This window comes from Oncorhynchus mykiss, chromosome 19 (genome assembly GCF_057628025.1).
Source record: "Oncorhynchus mykiss isolate SJ-2025 chromosome 19, ASM5762802v1, whole genome shotgun sequence".
Classification (NCBI taxonomy): Eukaryota; Metazoa; Chordata; class Actinopteri; order Salmoniformes; family Salmonidae; genus Oncorhynchus; species Oncorhynchus mykiss.
The window spans coordinates 65,951,702-65,970,800 of record NC_143040.1 but is presented as its reverse complement, the minus strand read 5'-3'; the positions used below and the strand labels follow the sequence as shown (position 1 = coordinate 65,970,800).

The window sequence follows — 19,099 nt, the reverse complement described above, 5'->3', positions numbered from 1 at the left end:
AAGATTATGAGACAGTATGCAAGATCACACTGCTAAAGTGAATACATACCTCTGCATAATCATGCCGCAGTCGTTTCACCCTTTCGGAATTGCGCTCGAAAGGCACTCGATAAATTTGCTTCATTTGAATATGTTATTTGTTTAGGATGCGTGCCAGTGTTGATGTTGAGACCTGATGGATATCGTGGAAAATGGCGTGGTTATTGACAATGTTAGCTTGGAGCTGCTTGAGTGTTATAGCATTGTTGGCCAAAACCATGTTTACTATCTCCCTCTCTTGCTGTTCTGTGAACATAGGAGGCCTTCCCCCTTGTCGTCCCTGACCCTCAATCCTATGTAGAAAAAAAGCCAGTATACAATAGTACAGTAATTTCACAGGAAAAGGTAACAGAAGTGCTGATAGTGCATAGAATACAGTACTGTAAGCAGTTACTGAAACCGTGCAGATGTTTTTGATATGATGATATTTTTACAATACCTATTTTCCAGTCGAAATGTTCTCATCACACTTGCGACTGTATATCGGCTTAGATTTGGCTGTACTCGCAGTCCAGCCTCCCTCAGCGTCAGGCCGTGGTTGACAACGTGGTCAACCAGTGTTGCGCGGATCTCATTTGTCAGATTCGGTCCTCTTTGAGCAACTTCTTGTCTTCCTCTTCCTCCCCTTCCTCCTCCTCCTCATCCTCTTCCTCGTCCTCCTCGTTCTCCTCCTCGTCCTCGTTCTCCTCGTCCTCCTCGTTCTCTTCCTCCTCCTCCTCGTCTTACTCTTTCTCTGACTCTTTCCATTGTGCTTGAAGACCGATGAACTCACCTGCTGCTTTTTATAGTGCTTATACACCTGAGTGGTGTGTCTACAGTTAAGCAAACGAGTGTTTGCACACCTGATGACTGTGTTGAACCAATTGGTTGGACGGTGTGGTAATTTGACAGTCAGTGCTTTGGTATTGCAAGGACGTGACTTCATGATAGATGTTTGTGTGTAATGTATGTTAAGTGTGTTTAGTGTTTTGCAAATCACTGTGTGTATAGTTTTGCAACAAGTGTGAGGTTGACAATGTGCTTATAGTTGTGCAAATAGGGGCTGATGTTTTGCTTCTTGAGTGTAAGGTTTTGCTAATAGTGTACTACTTTTAATTTGAGTGTGTAAGCAATCCAAAAAAACTGTAAAGTGGCTAGAGATTTGAGTCAGTGTTTTGGCAGCAGCCACTCAATGTTAGTGATGGCTGTTTAACAGTCTGATGGTCTTGAGATAGAAGGGTGTTGTCCTGTTAGCATTGGGGGTAGTGGGGTGGTGCTGTCAACCTCTGGAAGGGGCACGATGGTTTTGCACATAAAATATTTCCAGTTTTTTTGGGGGGGTGGGGTGGGGGGTGTTATTGATTTTTCTCCCCAGTCCCTAAATGTCTTTGCTCTGCAAAAGATGAGAGAGAACTTTACCGATGTCAACTAGATTGAAGCATTAATTCTAACGATCTACTGCAATATTCTGTTGAGCAAGGGTTTATTTAGTCTTCAAGGTCAAACATGTAATGACACAAGAGAAGCCGCATGTATCTAGAAAGGGAGTTGACTAACAAATAACCTACCAAAATGTCAGAAATTATAAGCAGAAGCATATCTAAATCAGGCAAAAAGTATCCTGCACCACATGCGGGTTAGGGTTGGGTGCCAGCCTCTGATTTTCACTTTATCACATATAGTGAGTGGGTGGTAGCAATTGCGGGTGGGTGCGGGTGAACAAACAGCCGACCCGCGCACAGATAATGTACACCTTGGTCCGTCTAATGTTACTAGCCCCAGTTCTGACTTCTGATTTCTGTTTCACTAATGTCTGCTCTTGTAAAAGCCTGGGTTTGCTGACATGACACTTGGCATTCAGGCCAAAGAGTTCAATCGTGGTTTCATCAGACCAGATAATCTTGTTTCTTCTGGTCTGGGAGTCCTTTAGGTACCTTTTGGCTAACTCCAAGCAGGCTGTCATGTGCCATTTACTGAGAAGTGGCTTCCATCTGGCCACCGTAGCATAAAGGCCTGATTGGTCGAGTGCTGCAGAGATGGTTGTCCTTCTGGAAGGTTCTCCCATCTGCACAGATTATCTCTGGAGCTCTGGTAAAGTGACCATCAGGTTCTTGGTCACATCCCTGATCAAGGCACTTCTCCCCCGATTGCTCAGTTTGGCCAGGCGGCCATCTCTAGGAAGAGTGTTTGTTGTTCCAAACTTCTTCCATTTAAGAATCATGGAGGCCACTGTGTTCTTGGGGACTATCAATGCTGCAGACATGTTTTGGTACCTTTCCCCAGATCTGTGCCATGACACGATCCTGTCTGTGAGCTCTACAGACAATTCCTTTGACCTCATGGCTTGGTTTTTGCTCTGACATGCACTGTCAACTGTGGGACCTTATATAGACAGGTGTGTGCCTTTCCAAATCATGTCTAATCAATTGAATTTACCACAGGTGACCACCAATCAAGTTGTAGAAACATCTCAAGGATGATCAATGGAAACAGGATTCACCTGAGCTCAATTTCGAGTCTCATAGAAAAAGGTCTGAATACTTATTTAAATAAGCTATTCCTGTTTTTAATACATTTGCATGCATGCATTTCTAAAAACCTGTTCTCACTTTGTCATTATGAGGTATTGTTTGTCGATTGTTGACGAAAAAAATAATTTAATCCATTTTAGAATAAGGCTGTAACGTAACAAAATGTAGAAAAAGTCAAAAAAAAATAAGTCAATCAACACAGCGGGAAGTTTTCCCCTCATCAAAGAGCTCAACATACTTACATTACACACACATGTGCACTGCTGTGGAATGATTGGTGGGCCTGATAATGTTTAAACCACAGAGGAGCCTGGATAGATCAGAGATAATACACTCTGGACGCATGAGTTCCCTGCTGGGTAAACATGTTATCTAGCAGAGCTATCAGAGCCTACATTCAAATAAAACACAAGTTGCATTAAACTGAGACATAGCGATATGATGTTGCCACGACCAGCAGAATGAACCACAGAATTTGTAGATAAGCGCAGAGCAAGACATTGTACTCACAGACTATATGTTCATGTGTAGGGTGTGCTTCACCTCAAAACATGCAGAGTTTAGCCTCATGCTTCAATGCTCTTAGTTGTTGTGGAAGTCGACCCGACACGGCTCTCCCTTTAAGCAGATACACTGCAGATAATACTAAATTAAATATGTGTTTTTTAAAAATCCCATGATATTACAGTCTGTCATATAAGATGCTGGTCAATTGGGTGTTGCTGTCCTGGTTTCTGCACATTTCTGTAAAGTGTTTGTACCTCAGAAGGGCCCAGTGGATCATCAACGATGACCTGCTAAAGATGAGACATTACAACATTCAAATCATCATTTAATAAAGCTAACAATCCTAACTAATACATTCATTTCACAGGAAGTACCTGAGTTGAGTCATCTTCTTTTGAGGATATCCATCTCTTGATCTTGTTAATGGCCATTATGGTGACAGCCAATCCAACACAGACAATCACTGATCGAACAATATTGGCTGCAATGGTCCTGACTGATAATGCTGAAGCTTTGGCGTCCTTCTCACCAATACCTGGGACACACAATCTGGGTTACCCTCTCAGAGCCAAAAATACAATATTCCCTCACTAGTTACATTAGACTGCAATACATTTGGTCTAATGTGATGGTCATTGTTTCCAACAGTCAACATTACTCTGTGGCAGGTACCTTGTATGTATCGAACGGTTCAATCAAAAGTCCTTGCAGCCAAGATTATAATAAATTGTTCCAATTATTATAGTTATACATACAATAATATAGTATAATGTAGTATAATAGTAATTATAGTATAATAGTAATTATTATAGTACATCTGTTTGCAGTTGTAATTCCAAAAAGAGTCCATGTAAAATATATATCCACAGGGAAAAGCACAGGAAGGATATCGAAGCTTTATGCTTAGGATGTTCATTTATTTCGAGTCAGTTTATCAACACCCAACGTCTTGACTAGGATGTTGTTGTTGTTGAAAGTACTAATTGACTTAGTCATCAAAACAATACCTAGTCAAAACATCAGGTGCTTATGTGTTTTCTCTAAATAAATAAAATACTAATTAAAGTACTTTGATATCCTGCGTTTGATTTTCCATGTGGATATATTTTTACAATGTGTGATATCGCATCATTTAGTATTAAACAATGACAGAGGTATTACAGAATGACTGTACAATATCAACATGAGGTTCAGCTTCTAACCTCACGGGTAGATCCTTAAATGAACGCTAGAATGGTACTTACAGTCCTTCATGGGTTGATAGATGGTCTGTGTGCTGACGTAGTTGCTGCTGGTGCATTGGATCCTTCCAGTCAATACGGAGATGGTCATGTTACCACCAGTTAGCGACGGAGACTGTTGTGACAGTGTACACTGACCGCTGTCACAGACAGACAACATCCAGCCATCTTTAACTGAACAGTTCACTGTGACATCACAGAGTCCCACACTTGTGTTGAGAGATGTGACATCCATGACTGGTTTGGGAACATGATCTATACGAACCAATGGAGTTGGGAAAGAGATACCTACATTCATGAGTGGTCTAGAGACTACAGTTGTATTTTTTAGTTTTTTAATTTCACCGTTATTTAACCAGGTAGGCAAGTTGAGAACAAGTTTTCATTTACAATTGCGACCTGGCCAAGATAAAGCAAAGCTGTTTCCTGTTTCAGCATGAAAATGCCCCCGTAAACAAAGCGAGGTCCATACAGAAATGGTTTGTCGAGATAGGTGTGGAAGAACTTCACTGGCCTGCAGAGAACCCTGACCTCAATCCCATCGAACACTTGCGAGCCAGACCTAATCGACTGCGAGCCAGGCATAATCGCTCAACAGTGCCTGACCTCACTATGCTCTTGTGGCTGAATGGAAGCAAGTCCCTGCAGTAATGTTCCAACATCTAGTGGAAAGCCTTCCCAGAAGAGTGGAGGCTATTAAAGCAGCAAAGGGTGGACCAACTCCATGCACATGATTTTGGAATGAGATGTTTGAACAGCAGGTGTCCACATACTTTTGATCATGTAGTGTAGCTACCGTTGTCTTCAAAACTCAGAGGAAGGACAAGGCAGAGTAAAAAGTAGCAGGTTATTGGTACAGAGATTATAAATACTTGTGTCCCAGTTAAAAGATGACTGATATCTATTTGTTTTGTTGAACCTTTATTTAACTTGGCAGGTCAGTTAGGAAAAAATTCTTTAAAAAAGACATATGACTTTGATGGCTTGACAGATAAAATGTGTTAAAGAATCCATATACGGTGGCCTAATGAGGTCAAGTCTGCCCTCTCATATACACAACATTGATGGGTAGGTGGAACTAATACCATGTTACTGCTGACTGGTACACCTATCACCCACCTAAGCACTCACATGCGGCCCAGTCCTCTCGCAGCAGTCAGAGGAGATGTTCACCCCTCCGCGTCCAGACTGAAAATGAATCGCGCATGCGCGAAGCCGCCGGAACTGATTTCCGCCCTGGTTTACATTCAGTGCGGGATGTAAATGTATAAAACTAAACTAAAAATATAAAGTAAATAATCCAATAAAAAAAACTAACTCCGCCAGTGTCTCTTTCGGGTCACTTTTGCCGGTCCCAAGCCCGGATCAAGGAGGAGGGTTGGAATTGTGACATTATACAACCCAAAATCGACAGAAGAAAGTTCATTTGTAGTTCTGAACATTTTTTGTGTGTTTTTTACTCACTTTTTGTCTCAATTCAAGGGGCTTTATTGACATGGGAAACACATGTTAACATTGCCAAAGCAAGTGAGGTAGATAATATACAAAAGTACACTTCAGATTTGACCATTCAACAAGTCACATGGCCAGTAATCCTATTTGTATCTGACTTCAAACCACCAGGAAGGCAGCTTAAAATATCCTATTCCATGTGCTATTTGACTGTTCAGACTGCAGGAAAAAATACGTTTTGAATTGGATGTGCAAAACAAATGGATTTGAAGTGAACGAGGCTTTACAGAATGGAACCCAGTTTGAGTCTTTGCGGGTCAAAAAAATACACGCGTCAAATAACACTATTTCACACGTTAAATGAGAGTTTAATTTGAAAACGTCAAATAGGGTTGCCAACTGTCCCGTATTAGCCGGGATGGCTCTTATATTGGGCTAAATTGGTTTGTCCCATACGGGACCTCCCTTGTCCCGTATATTCATCAAATCACAGTAAACACGCCAATTCCTGCAAAGTAATTTCTGTTGTTGTTCTCTCGGTTTGGCATATCAACGAAATATGGATAAACATGCAACAAAACCTCTCCTTCACTGATCTGGAGCAGGTGTTTTCCCTCAAAATGACAGAGACAGTCAGTATGGACCAACTCTATGAAGGGTTTTGTGCTTGCTGGGAGTAAATGCAGGAAGCTATACAGGATACCACCAAATCCACCAGTGAGAAGAACTAACAGACGGGTACTACATGTCAAGATACATTTTCAGTTTGTCAAAACATTTTATGATACATATTGCTTTTTTGTATTTCCACTTTTACTGATCATTTCAAAATAATGGTTCAATTCTATCTGTAACAATGTGAAGAGGGGTTTGTTCTCCACCCACTTCATTTCATGGATAAAGAAACTTCCATGAAATGGAATATAAAAATGTATATATATGTGGTTCTGGACAGGAGAGTGATGTGGTTCTGGACAGGAGAGTGATGTGGTTCTGGTCAGGACAGGGCTGTGGTTCTGGTAAGGAGATGCTGTGGTTCTTCTCTCCCTGGTGAGGTCTTCACTGAGTTGTAAACTCTTGGAACAATGACCTGTTTGGATATGAAACATTACAACATTTAAATGGTTGTCATTTAAAACTATTGTCTAGTATAATGCATAGATTAATGAATGAATGAATGACAGAGCAGGTACCTCTTCTAGTGGACTTTGTTCTTTAGGGATTTTCTGTCTTCTGGTATGTTTGATGTATCCAACACCAAGTAACACAGCAACTAGGAGTAATATACCAGTAACACAGCCCACAATGGTGCCAACTGGTAACACTGAGGCTTTCACATTACCACTACCTGAGTTCACACACACACACACACACACACACACAGATTAAGAACAGTGTTCATACAATGATAGTTTCAGGCAGAATTATTCCAATCTTAACTAGAGAAGAATCACAATAATGATGTCAAAACTTTGACCTAACTTGAATTCATATGTTATTAAAAAGTGATAGAGGTACACAGTGAAGGTGGAGGCTAAATGGTACTTACAGTCCTCCATGGGTTGAGAGATGGTCTGTGTGCTGACGTGGTTGCTGCTGGTGCATTGGATCCTTCCAGTCAATACGGAGATGGTCATGTTACCACCGGTTAGTGACGGAGACTGTTGTGACAGTGTACACTGACCGCTGTCACAGACAGACAACATCCAGCCATCTTTAACTGAACAGTTCACTGTGACATCACAGAGTCCCACACTTGTGTTGAGAGATGTGACATCCATGACTGGTTTGGGAACATGATCTATAAGAGACAGTTTTTAGAACCAAAGAAGAGACAGATAATTATTAGTCCCACATTCATTATTGAACCTGATCAGACACATTAAATGTACAGCAAATGACCAGAACTGAAGCCTTAGAAAACTCACCCTCCACTAACAGTCTATATGTAGTAGTTGATTGTTTCCAATGTTTCCTGTAGTTTACCATGTAAATTCCACTGTCAGTTTCCATTAGATTCTTAATACACAGAGAATGGTTATCATTGTTATAGTCCACCTTATCCTTGTATTTAGGAGAGATCTCGTTGTCTCCAAATATTACATCACTGTCCTTCCTCCATTGAAGTCCTTTGATCATCTCAGGAGGTTCTGGAACAACCAGACATATTGAACCCCCCTTCAACCCATGCTGGTCCACTGAAGGTTCTGCCCTGATTCCTAATGAGAGAGGACCAAGATCACATTTAGCATTTCACTGACTGTCATTAATGTACATATTAAATCAGTAAATCATTTGCTGCCTATAAAAAAAACTTTTCCAATTACCCATTTTATGTGCACAAAGTTAACATTCTACAGTTTAATTCCAATATCAAAAGAGATGTCTCCACACAATATAATGAATAGGTTACCTATGGTGATGCATAGCCATAAAATGAGAAGAAACCCCAGAATATTCATATTCCTTTTGAAAATGAGAGATAAAGTTTCACAGCGCAGTCCCTGAATAATGCTGCTTAATATATATCACTGCGACTTCAAACCACCTCTTCAGAATCAGGCCTGAACTATACTTACTGTTGATTGGTTCTCGGCCAAAGTAGGTGGTTTCAGGAGAGGCAAGTAGCCTTGTGGGTTACAGCGTTGGGCCGGTAAACGACATCAAATCCCCGGGCTGACAAGGTAAACATCTGTCGTTCTGCCCCTGAACAAGGCAGTTGTCGCTGTGTAAGTTAACGTTAGACCTTAATGTTAAGGCTAAATTGGGAACCGATCTCTCTTATCTGATTATGTTTACATCTGTGCTAGTAATACACGCATATGAAATGTGGTTATAGTATATTCATGTTTAGCTGATGTGGGCAGTGTTGCCAACTTAGCGACTTTGTCGCTATATTTAGCGAGTATTCAGACCCCTCTAGCGAGACTTTTTCAAAAAAGCGACTAGCGACAAATCTAGCGACTTTTTCTGGTGTTATTGGAGACTGACGTGAAAGCACGTATCGTTCTTACTCTTCTCAACGAGCAGCGGGTGCTGCCGTGGGCCCCACACCGTCCCAAAGCACTCACATGCGGCCCAGTCCTCTCGCAGCAGTCAGAGGAGATGTTCACCCCTCCGCGTCCAGACTGAAAATGAATCGCGCATGCGCGAAGCCGCCGGAACTGATTTCCGCCCTGGTTTACATTCAGTGCGGGATGTAAATGTATAAAACTAAACTAAAAATATAAAGTAAATAATCCAATAAAAAAAACTAACTCCGCCAGTGTCTCTTTCGGGTCACTTTTGCCGGTCCCAAGCCCGGATCAAGGAGGAGGGTTGGAATTGTGACATTATACAACCCAAAATCGACAGAAGAAAGTTCATTTGTAGTTCTGAACATTTTTTGTGTGTTTTTTACTCACTTTTTGTCTCAATTCAAGGGGCTTTATTGACATGGGAAACACATGTTAACATTGCCAAAGCAAGTGAGGTAGATAATATACAAAAGTACACTTCAGATTTGACCATTCAACAAGTCACATGGCCAGTAATCCTATTTGTATCTGACTTCAAACCACCAGGAAGGCAGCTTAAAATATCCTATTCCATGTGCTATTTGACTGTTCAGACTGCAGGAAAAAATACGTTTTGAATTGGATGTGCAAAACAAATGGATTTGAAGTGAACGAGGCTTTACAGAATGGAACCCAGTTTGAGTCTTTGCGGGTCAAAAAAATACACGCGTCAAATAACACTATTTCACACGTTAAATGAGAGTTTAATTTGAAAACGTCAAATAGGGTTGCCAACTGTCCCGTATTAGCCGGGATGGCTCTTATATTGGGCTAAATTGGTTTGTCCCATACGGGACCTCCCTTGTCCTGTATATTCATCAAATCACAGTAAACACGCCAATTCCTGCAAAGTAATTTCTGTTGTTGTTCTCTCGGTTTGGCATATCAACGAAATATGGATAAACATGCAACAAAACCTCTCCTTCACTGATCTGGAGCAGGTGTTTTCCCTCAAAATGACAGAGACAGTCAGTATGGACCAACTCTATGAAGGGTTTTGTGCTTGCTGGGAGTAAATGCAGGAAGCTATACAGGATACCACCAAATCCACCAGTGAGAAGAACTAACAGACGGGTACTACATGTCAAGATACATTTTCAGTTTGTCAAAACATTTTATGATACATATTGCTTTTTTGTATTTCCACTTTTACTGATCATTTCAAAATAATGGTTCAATTCTATCTGTAACAATGTGAAGAGGGGTTTGTTCTCCACCCACTTCATTTCATGGATAAAGAAACTTCCATGAAATGGAATATAAAAATGTATATATATGTGGTTCTGGACAGGAGAGTGATGTGGTTCTGGACAGGAGAGTGATGTGGTTCTGGTCAGGACAGGGCTGTGGTTCTGGTAAGGAGATGCTGTGGTTCTTCTCTCCCTGGTGAGGTCTTCACTGAGTTGTAAACTCTTGGAACAATGACCTGTTTGGATATGAAACATTACAACATTTAAATGGTTGTCATTTAAAACTATTGTCTAGTATAATGCATAGATGAATGAATGAATGACAGAGCAGGTACCTCTTCTAGTGGACTTTGTTCTTTAGGGATTTTCTGTCTTCTGGTATGTTTGATGTATCCAACACCAAGTAACACAGCAACTAGGAGTAATATACCAGTAACACAGCCCACAATGGTGCCAACTGGTAACACTGAGGCTTTCACATTACCACTACCTGAGTTCACACACACACACACACACACACACACAGATTAAGAACAGTGTTCATACAATGATAGTTTCAGGCAGAATTATTCCAATCTTAACTAGAGAAGAATCACAATAATGATGTCAAAACTTTGACCTAACTTGAATTCATATGTTATTAAAAAGTGATAGAGGTACACAGTGAAGGTGGAGGCTAAATGGTACTTACAGTCCTCCATGGGTTGAGAGATGGTCTGTGTGCTGACGTGGTTGCTGCTGGTGCATTGGATCCTTCCAGTCAATACGGAGATGGTCATGTTACCACCGGTTAGTGACGGAGACTGTTGTGACAGTGTACACTGACCGCTGTCACAGACAGACAACATCCAGCCATCTTTAACTGAACAGTTCACTGTGACATCACAGAGTCCCACACTTGTGTTGAGAGATGTGACATCCATGACTGGTTTGGGAACATGATCTATAAGAGACAGTTTTTAGAACCAAAGAAGAGACAGATAATTATTAGTCCCACATTCATTATTGAACCTGATCAGACACATTAAATGTACAGCAAATGACCAGAACTGAAGCCTTAGAAAACTCACCCTCCACTAACAGTCTATATGTAGTAGTTGATTGTTTCCAATGTTTCCTGTAGTTTACCATGTAAATTCCACTGTCAGTTTCCATTAGATTCTTAATACACAGAGAATGGTTATCATTGTTATAGTCCACCTTATCCTTGTATTTAGGAGAGATCTCTTTGTCTCCAAATATTACATCACTGTCCTTCCTCATCTCAGGAGGTTCTGGAACAACCAGACATATTGAACCCCCCTTCAACCCATGCTGGTCCACTGAAGGTTCTGCCCTGATTCCTAATGAGAGAGGACCAAGATCACATTTAGCATTTCACTGACTGTCATTAATGTACATATTAAATCAGTAAATCATTTGCTGCCTATAAAAAAAACTTTTCCAATTACCCATTTTATGTGCACAAAGTTAACATTCTACAGTTTAATTCCAATGTCAAAAGATATGTCTCCACACAATATAATGAATAGGTTACCTATGGTGATGCATAGCCATAAAATGAGAAGAAACCCCAGAATATTCATATTCCTTTTGAAAATGAGAGATAAAGTTTCACAGCGCAGTCCCTGAATAATGCTGCTTAATATATATCACTGCGACTTCAAACCACCTCTTCAGAATCAGGCCTGAACTATACTTACTGTTGATTGGTTCTCGGCCAAAGTAGGTGGTTTCAGGAGAGGCAAGTAGCCTTGTGGGTTACAGCGTTGGGCCGGTAAACGACATCAAATCCCCGGGCTGACAAGGTAAACATCTGTCGTTCTGCCCCTGAACAAGGCAGTTGTCGCTGTGTAAGTTAACGTTAGACCTTAATGTTAAGGCTAAATTGGGAACCGATCTCTCTTATCTGATTATGTTTACATCTGTGCTAGTAATACACGCATATGAAATGTGGTTATAGTATATTCATGTTTAGCTGATGTGGGCAGTGTTGCCAACTTAGCGACTTTGTCGCTATATTTAGCGAGTATTCAGACCCCTCTAGCGAGACTTTTTCAAAAAAGCGACTAGCGACAAATCTAGCGACTTTTTCTGGTGTTATTGGAGACTGACGTGAAAGCACGTATCGTTCTTACTCTTCTCAACGAGCAGCGGGTGCTGCCGTGGGCCCCACACCGTCCCAAAGCACTCACATGCGGCCCAGTCCTCTCGCAGCAGTCAGAGGAGATGTTCACCCCTCCGCGTCCAGACTGAAAATGAATCGCGCATGCGCGAAGCCGCCGGAACTGATTTCCGCCCTGGTTTACATTCAGTGCGGGATGTAAATGTATAAAACTAAACTAAAAATATAAAGTAAATAATCCAATAAAAAAAACTAACTCCGCCAGTGTCTCTTTCGGGTCACTTTTGCCGGTCCCAAGCCCGGATCAAGGAGGAGGGTTGGAATTGTGACATTATACAACCCAAAATCGACAGAAGAAAGTTCATTTGTAGTTCTGAACATTTTTTGTGTGTTTTTTACTCACTTTTTGTCTCAATTCAAGGGGCTTTATTGACATGGGAAACACATGTTAACATTGCCAAAGCAAGTGAGGTAGATAATATACAAAAGTACACTTCAGATTTGACCATTCAACAAGTCACATGGCCAGTAATCCTATTTGTATCTGACTTCAAACCACCAGGAAGGCAGCTTAAAATATCCTATTCCATGTGCTATTTGACTGTTCAGACTGCAGGAAAAAATACGTTTTGAATTGGATGTGCAAAACAAATGGATTTGAAGTGAACGAGGCTTTACAGAATGGAACCCAGTTTGAGTCTTTGCGGGTCAAAAAAATACACGCGTCAAATAACACTATTTCACACGTTAAATGAGAGTTTAATTTGAAAACGTCAAATAGGGTTGCCAACTGTCCCGTATTAGCCGGGATGGCTCTTATATTGGGCTAAATTGGTTTGTCCCATACGGGACCTCCCTTGTCCCGTATATTCATCAAATCACAGTAAACACGCCAATTCCTGCAAAGTAATTTCTGTTGTTGTTCTCTCGGTTTGGCATATCAACGAAATATGGATAAACATGCAACAAAACCTCTCCTTCACTGATCTGGAGCAGGTGTTTTCCCTCAAAATGACAGAGACAGTCAGTATGGACCAACTCTATGAAGGGTTTTGTGCTTGCTGGGAGTAAATGCAGGAAGCTATACAGGATACCACCAAATCCACCAGTGAGAAGAACTAACAGACGGGTACTACATGTCAAGATACATTTTCAGTTTGTCAAAACATTTTATGATACATATTGCTTTTTTGTATTTCCACTTTTACTGATCATTTCAAAATAATGGTTCAATTCTATCTGTAACAATGTGAAGAGGGGTTTGTTCTCCACCCACTTCATTTCATGGATAAAGAAACTTCCATGAAATGGAATATGAAAATGTATATATATGTGGTTCTGGTCAGGACAGGGCTGTGGTTCTGGTAAGGAGATGCTGTGGTTCTTCTCTCCCTGGTGAGGTCTTCACTGAGTTGTAAACTCTTGGAACAATGACCTGTTTGGATATGAAACATTACAACATTTAAATGGTTGTCATTTAAAACTATTGTCTAGTATAATGCATAGATGAATGAATGAATGACAGAGCAGGTACCTCTTCTAGTGGACTTTGTTCTTTAGGGATTTTCTGTCTTCTGGTATGTTTGATGTATCCAACACCAAGTAACACAGCAACTAGGAGTAATATACCAGTAACACAGCCCACAATGGTGCCAACTGGTAACACTGAGGCTTTCACATTACCACTACCTGAGTTCACACACACACACACACACACACACACACAGATTAAGAACAGTGTTCATACAATGATAGTTTCAGGCAGAATTATTCCAATCTTAACTAGAGAAGAATCACAATAATGATGTCAAAACTTTGACCTAACTTGAATTCATATGATATTATTAGTAGGTTATTAAAAAGTGATAGAGGTACACAGTGAAGGTGGAGGCTAAATGGTACTTACAGTCCTCCATGGGTTGAGAGATGGTCTGTGTGCTGACGTGGTTGCTGCTGGTGCATTGGATCCTTCCAGTCAATACGGAGATGGTCATGTTACCACCGGTTAGTGACGGAGACTGTTGTGACAGTGTACACTGACCGCTGTCACAGACAGACAACATCCAGCCATCTTTAACTGAACAGTTCACTGTGACATCACAGAGTCCCACACTTGTGTTGAGAGATGTGACATCCATGACTGGTTTGGGAACATGATCTATAAGAGACAGTTTTTAGAACCAAAGAAGAGACAGATAATTATTAGTCCCACATTCATTATTGAACCTGATCAGACACATTAAATGTACAGCAAATGACCAGAACTGAAGCCTTAGAAAACTCACCCTCCACTAACAGTCTATATGTAGTAGTTGATTGTTTCCAATGTTTCCTGTAGTTTACCATGTAAATTCCACTGTCAGTTTCCATTAGATTCTTAATACACAGAGAATGGTTATCATTGTTATAGTCCACCTTATCCTTGTATTTAGGAGAGATCTCTTTGTCTCCAAATATTACATCACTGTCCTTCCTCCATTGAAGTCCTTTGATCATCTCAGGAGGTTCTGGAACAACCAGACATATTGAACCCCCCTTCAACCCATGCTGGTCCACTGAAGGTTCTGCCCTGATTCCTAATGAGAGAGGACCAAGATCACATTTAGCATTTCACTGACTGTCATTAATGTACATATTAAATCAGTAAATCATTTGCTGCCTATAAAAAAAACTTTTCCAATTACCCATTTTATGTGCACAAAGTTAACATTCTACAGTTTAATTCCAATATCAAAAGAGATGTCTCCACACAATATAATGAATAGGTTACCTATGGTGATGCATAGCCATAAAATGAGAAGAAACCCCAGAATATTCATATTCCTTTTGAAAATGAGAGATAAAGTTTCACAGCGCAGTCCCTGAATAATGCTGCTTAATATATATCACTGCGACTTCAAACCACCTCTTCAGAATCAGGCCTGAACTATACTTACTGTTGATTGGTTCTCGGCCAAAGTAGGTGGTTTCAGGAGAGGCAAGTAGCCTTGTGGGTTACAGCGTTGGGCCGGTAAACGACATCAAATCCCCGGGCTGACAAGGTAAACATCTGTCGTTCTGCCCCTGAACAAGGCAGTTGTCGCTGTGTAAGTTAACGTTAGACCTTAATGTTAAGGCTAAATTGGGAACCGATCTCTCTTATCTGATTATGTTTACATCTGTGCTAGTAATACACGCATATGAAATGTGGTTATAGTATATTCATGTTTAGCTGATGTGGGCAGTGTTGCCAACTTAGCGACTTTGTCGCTATATTTAGCGAGTATTCAGACCCCTCTAGCGAGACTTTTTCAAAAAAGCGACTAGCGACAAATCTAGCGACTTTTTCTGGTGTTATTGGAGACTGACGTGAAAGCACGTATCGTTCTTACTCTTCTCAACGAGCAGCGGGTGCTGCCGTGGGCCCCACACCGTCCCAAAGCACTCACATGCGGCCCAGTCCTCTCGCAGCAGTCAGAGGAGATGTTCACCCCTCCGCGTCCAGACTGAAAATGAATCGCGCATGCGCGAAGCCGCCGGAACTGATTTCCGCCCTGGTTTACATTCAGTGCGGGATGTAAATGTATAAAACTAAACTAAAAATATAAAGTAAATAATCCAATAAAAAAAACTAACTCCGCCAGTGTCTCTTTCGGGTCACTTTTGCCGGTCCCAAGCCCGGATCAAGGAGGAGGGTTGGAATTGTGACATTATACAACCCAAAATCGACAGAAGAAAGTTCATTTGTAGTTCTGAACATTTTTTGTGTGTTTTTTACTCACTTTTTGTCTCAATTCAAGGGGCTTTATTGACATGGGAAACACATGTTAACATTGCCAAAGCAAGTGAGGTAGATAATATACAAAAGTACACTTCAGATTTGACCATTCAACAAGTCACATGGCCAGTAATCCTATTTGTATCTGACTTCAAACCACCAGGAAGGCAGCTTAAAATATCCTATTCCATGTGCTATTTGACTGTTCAGACTGCAGGAAAAAATACGTTTTGAATTGGATGTGCAAAACAAATGGATTTGAAGTGAACGAGGCTTTACAGAATGGAACCCAGTTTGAGTCTTTGCGGGTCAAAAAAATACACGCGTCAAATAACACTATTTCACACGTTAAATGAGAGTTTAATTTGAAAACGTCAAATAGGGTTGCCAACTGTCCCGTATTAGCCGGGATGGCTCTTATATTGGGCTAAATTGGTTTGTCCCATACGGGACCTCCCTTGTCCCGTATATTCATCAAATCACAGTAAACACGCCAATTCCTGCAAAGTAATTTCTGTTGTTGTTCTCTCGGTTTGGCATATCAACGAAATATGGATAAACATGCAACAAAACCTCTCCTTCACTGATCTGGAGCAGGTGTTTTCCCTCAAAATGACAGAGACAGTCAGTATGGACCAACTCTATGAAGGGTTTTGTGCTTGCTGGGAGTAAATGCAGGAAGCTATACAGGATACCACCAAATCCACCAGTGAGAAGAACTAACAGACGGGTACTACATGTCAAGATACATTTTCAGTTTGTCAAAACATTTTATGATACATATTGCTTTTTTGTATTTCCACTTTTACTGATCATTTCAAAATAATGGTTCAATTCTATCTGTAACAATGTGAAGAGGGGTTTGTTCTCCACCCACTTCATTTCATGGATAAAGAAACTTCCATGAAATGGAATATGAAAATGTATATATATGTGGTTCTGGTCAGGACAGGGCTGTGGTTCTGGTAAGGAGATGCTGTGGTTCTTCTCTCCCTGGTGAGGTCTTCACTGAGTTGTAAACTCTTGGAACAATGACCTGTTTGGATATGAAACATTACAACATTTAAATGGTTGTCATTTAAAACTATTGTCTAGTATAATGCATAGATGAATGAATGAATGACAGAGCAGGTACCTCTTCTAGTGGACTTTGTTCTTTAGGGATTTTCTGTCTTCTGGTATGTTTGATGTATCCAACACCAAGTAACACAGCAACTAGGAGTAATATACCAGTAACACAGCCCACAATGGTGCCAACTGGTAACACTGAGGCTTTCACATTACCACTACCTGAGTTCACACACACACACACACACACACACACACAGATTAAGAACAGTGTTCATACAATGATAGTTTCAGGCAGAATTATTCCAATCTTAACTAGAGAAGAATCACAATAATGATGTCAAAACTTTGACCTAACTTGAATTCATATGATATTATTAGTAGGTTATTAAAAAGTGATAGAGGTACACAGTGAAGGTGGAGGCTAAATGGTACTTACAGTCCTCCATGGGTTGAGAGATGGTCTGTGTGCTGACGTGGTTGCTGCTGGTGCATTGGATCCTTCCAGTCAATACGGAGATGGTCATGTTACCACCGGTTAGTGACGGAGACTGTTGTGACAGTGTACACTGACCGCTGTCACAGACAGACAACATCCAGCCATCTTTAACTGAACAGTTCACTGTGACATCACAGAGTCCCACACTTGTGTTGAGAGATGTGACATCCATGACTGGTTTGGGAACATGATCTATAAGAGACAGTTTTTAGAACCAAAGAAGAGACAGATAATTATTAGTCCCACATTCATTATTGAACCTGATCAGACACATTAAATGTACAGCAAATGACCAGAACTGAAGCCTTAGAAAACTCACCCTCCACTAACAGTCTATATGTAGTAGTTGATTGTTTCCAATGTTTCCTGTAGTTTACCATGTAAATTCCACTGTCAGTTTCCATTAGATTCTTAATACACAGAGAATGGTTATCATTGTTATAGTCCACCTTATCCTTGTATTTAGGAGAGATCTCTTTGTCTCCAAATATTACATCACTGTCCTTCCTCCATTGAAGTCCTTTGATCATCTCAGGAGGTTCTGGAACAACCAGACATATTGAACCCCCCTTCAACCCATGCTGGTCCACTGAAGGTTCTGCCCTGATTCCTAATGAGAGAGGACCAAGATCACATTTAGCATTTCACTGACTGTCATTAATGTACATATTAAATCAGTAAATCATTTGCTGCCTATAAAAAAAACTTTTCCAATTACCCATTTTATGTGCACAAAGTTAACATTCTACAGTTTAATTCCAATATCAAAAGAGATGTCTCCACACAATATAATGAATAGGTTACCTATGGTGATGCATAGCCATAAAATGAGAAGAAACCCCAGAATATTCATATTCCTTTTGAAAATGAGAGATAAAGTTTCACAGCGCAGTCCCTGAATAATGCTGCTTAATATATATCACTGCGACTTCAAACCACCTCTTCAGAATCAGGCCTGAACTATACTTACTGTTGATTGGTTCTCGGCCAAAGTAGGTGGTTTCAGGAGAGGCAAGTAGCCTTGTGGGTTACAGCGTTGGGCCGGTAAACGACATCAAATCCCCGGGCTGACAAGGTAAACATCTGTCGTTCTGCCCCTGAACAAGGCAGTTGTCGCTGTGTAAGTTAACGTTAGACCTTAATGTTAAGGCTAAATTGGGAACCGATCTCTCTTATCTGATTATGTTTACATCTGTGCTAGTAATACACGCATATGAAATGTGGTTATAGTATATTCATGTTTAGCTGATGTGGGCAGTGTTGCCAACTTAGCGACTTTGTCGCTATATTTAGCGAGTATTCAGACCCCTCTAGCGAGACTTTTTCAAAAAAGCGACTAGCGACAAATCTAGCGACTTTTTCTGGTGTTATTGGAGACTGACGTGAAAGCACGTATCGTTCTTACTCTTCTCAACGAGCAGCGGGTGCTGCCGTGGGCCCCACACCGTCCCAAAGCACTCACATGCGGCCCAGTCCTCTCGCAGCAGTCAGAGGAGATGTTCACCCCTCCGCGTCCAGACTGAAAATGAATCGCGCATGCGCGAAGCCGCCGGAACTGATTTCCGCCCTGGTTTACATTCAGTGCGGGATGTAAATGTATAAAACTAAACTAAAAATATAAAGTAAATAATCCAATAAAAAAAACTAACTCCGCC

At 40.8% G+C, this 19,099-nt stretch overlaps 4 protein-coding genes across 4 annotated transcripts; all 4 read right to left on the bottom strand.

Annotated features, from left to right (window-relative positions):
- Positions 1-5,761: 5,761 nt before the first annotated feature.
- On the bottom strand, positions 5,762-10,031 carry LOC149975277 (uncharacterized). Its single transcript, XM_090209721.1, has 6 exons — positions 10,027-10,031; positions 8,329-8,378; positions 7,678-7,968; positions 7,299-7,550; positions 6,943-7,097; positions 5,762-6,839 (listed from the first exon to the last, which is right to left on the bottom strand). Exons 1-6 carry the CDS (start codon positions 10,029-10,031, stop codon positions 6,747-6,749), a joined length of 846 nt encoding a protein of 281 aa, XP_090065847.1. The 3' UTR covers positions 5,762-6,746.
- Positions 9,154-11,733, bottom strand: LOC149975276 (uncharacterized). Its single transcript, XM_090211523.1, has 5 exons — positions 11,699-11,733; positions 11,066-11,338; positions 10,687-10,938; positions 10,331-10,485; positions 9,154-10,231 (listed from the first exon to the last, which is right to left on the bottom strand). The coding sequence occupies exons 2-5, from the start codon at positions 11,256-11,258 to the stop codon at positions 10,139-10,141; spliced, it is 693 nt and encodes a 230-aa protein (XP_090067649.1). The 5' UTR covers positions 11,259-11,338; positions 11,699-11,733; the 3' UTR covers positions 9,154-10,138.
- Positions 11,734-12,858: 1,125 nt separating this feature from the next.
- LOC149975275 (uncharacterized) lies at positions 12,859-14,808 on the bottom strand. Its single transcript, XM_090209720.1, has 5 exons — positions 14,805-14,808; positions 14,406-14,696; positions 14,027-14,278; positions 13,655-13,809; positions 12,859-13,555 (listed from the first exon to the last, which is right to left on the bottom strand). The coding sequence occupies exons 1-5, from the start codon at positions 14,806-14,808 to the stop codon at positions 13,463-13,465; spliced, it is 795 nt and encodes a 264-aa protein (XP_090065846.1). The 3' UTR covers positions 12,859-13,462.
- Positions 14,809-16,216: 1,408 nt separating this feature from the next.
- Positions 16,217-18,166, bottom strand: LOC149975274 (uncharacterized). The gene is made up of 5 exons (XM_090209719.1): positions 18,163-18,166; positions 17,764-18,054; positions 17,385-17,636; positions 17,013-17,167; positions 16,217-16,913 (listed from the first exon to the last, which is right to left on the bottom strand). The coding sequence occupies exons 1-5, from the start codon at positions 18,164-18,166 to the stop codon at positions 16,821-16,823; spliced, it is 795 nt and encodes a 264-aa protein (XP_090065845.1). The 3' UTR covers positions 16,217-16,820.
- Positions 18,167-19,099: the final 933 nt, after the last annotated feature.

Excerpts from the sequence above, each read along its gene's own strand:
- LOC149975275 (XM_090209720.1), bottom strand. Across the intron at positions 14,279-14,405 it reads ATATAGACTGTTAGTGGAGG|ATCATGTTCCCAAACCAGTC; the intron begins GTGAGTTTTCTA and ends TGTCTCTTATAG. Across the intron at positions 13,556-13,654 it reads AACAAAGTCCACTAGAAGAG|GTCATTGTTCCAAGAGTTTA; the intron begins GTACCTGCTCTG and ends ATATCCAAACAG.
- LOC149975277 (XM_090209721.1), bottom strand. Across the intron at positions 7,551-7,677 it reads ATATAGACTGTTAGTGGAGG|ATCATGTTCCCAAACCAGTC; the intron begins GTGAGTTTTCTA and ends TGTCTCTTATAG. Across the intron at positions 6,840-6,942 it reads AACAAAGTCCACTAGAAGAG|GTCATTGTTCCAAGAGTTTA; the intron begins GTACCTGCTCTG and ends ATATCCAAACAG.
- LOC149975274 (XM_090209719.1), bottom strand. Across the intron at positions 17,637-17,763 it reads ATATAGACTGTTAGTGGAGG|ATCATGTTCCCAAACCAGTC; the intron begins GTGAGTTTTCTA and ends TGTCTCTTATAG. Across the intron at positions 17,168-17,384 it reads CTCTCAACCCATGGAGGACT|GTAGTGGTAATGTGAAAGCC; the intron begins GTAAGTACCATT and ends GTGTGAACTCAG.
- LOC149975276 (XM_090211523.1), bottom strand. The coding sequence starts at position 11,258 with ATGAGGAAGGACAGTGATGTAATATTTGGAGACAAAGAGATCTCTCCT. Across the intron at positions 10,939-11,065 it reads ATATAGACTGTTAGTGGAGG|ATCATGTTCCCAAACCAGTC; the intron begins GTGAGTTTTCTA and ends TGTCTCTTATAG. Across the intron at positions 10,486-10,686 it reads CTCTCAACCCATGGAGGACT|GTAGTGGTAATGTGAAAGCC; the intron begins GTAAGTACCATT and ends GTGTGAACTCAG.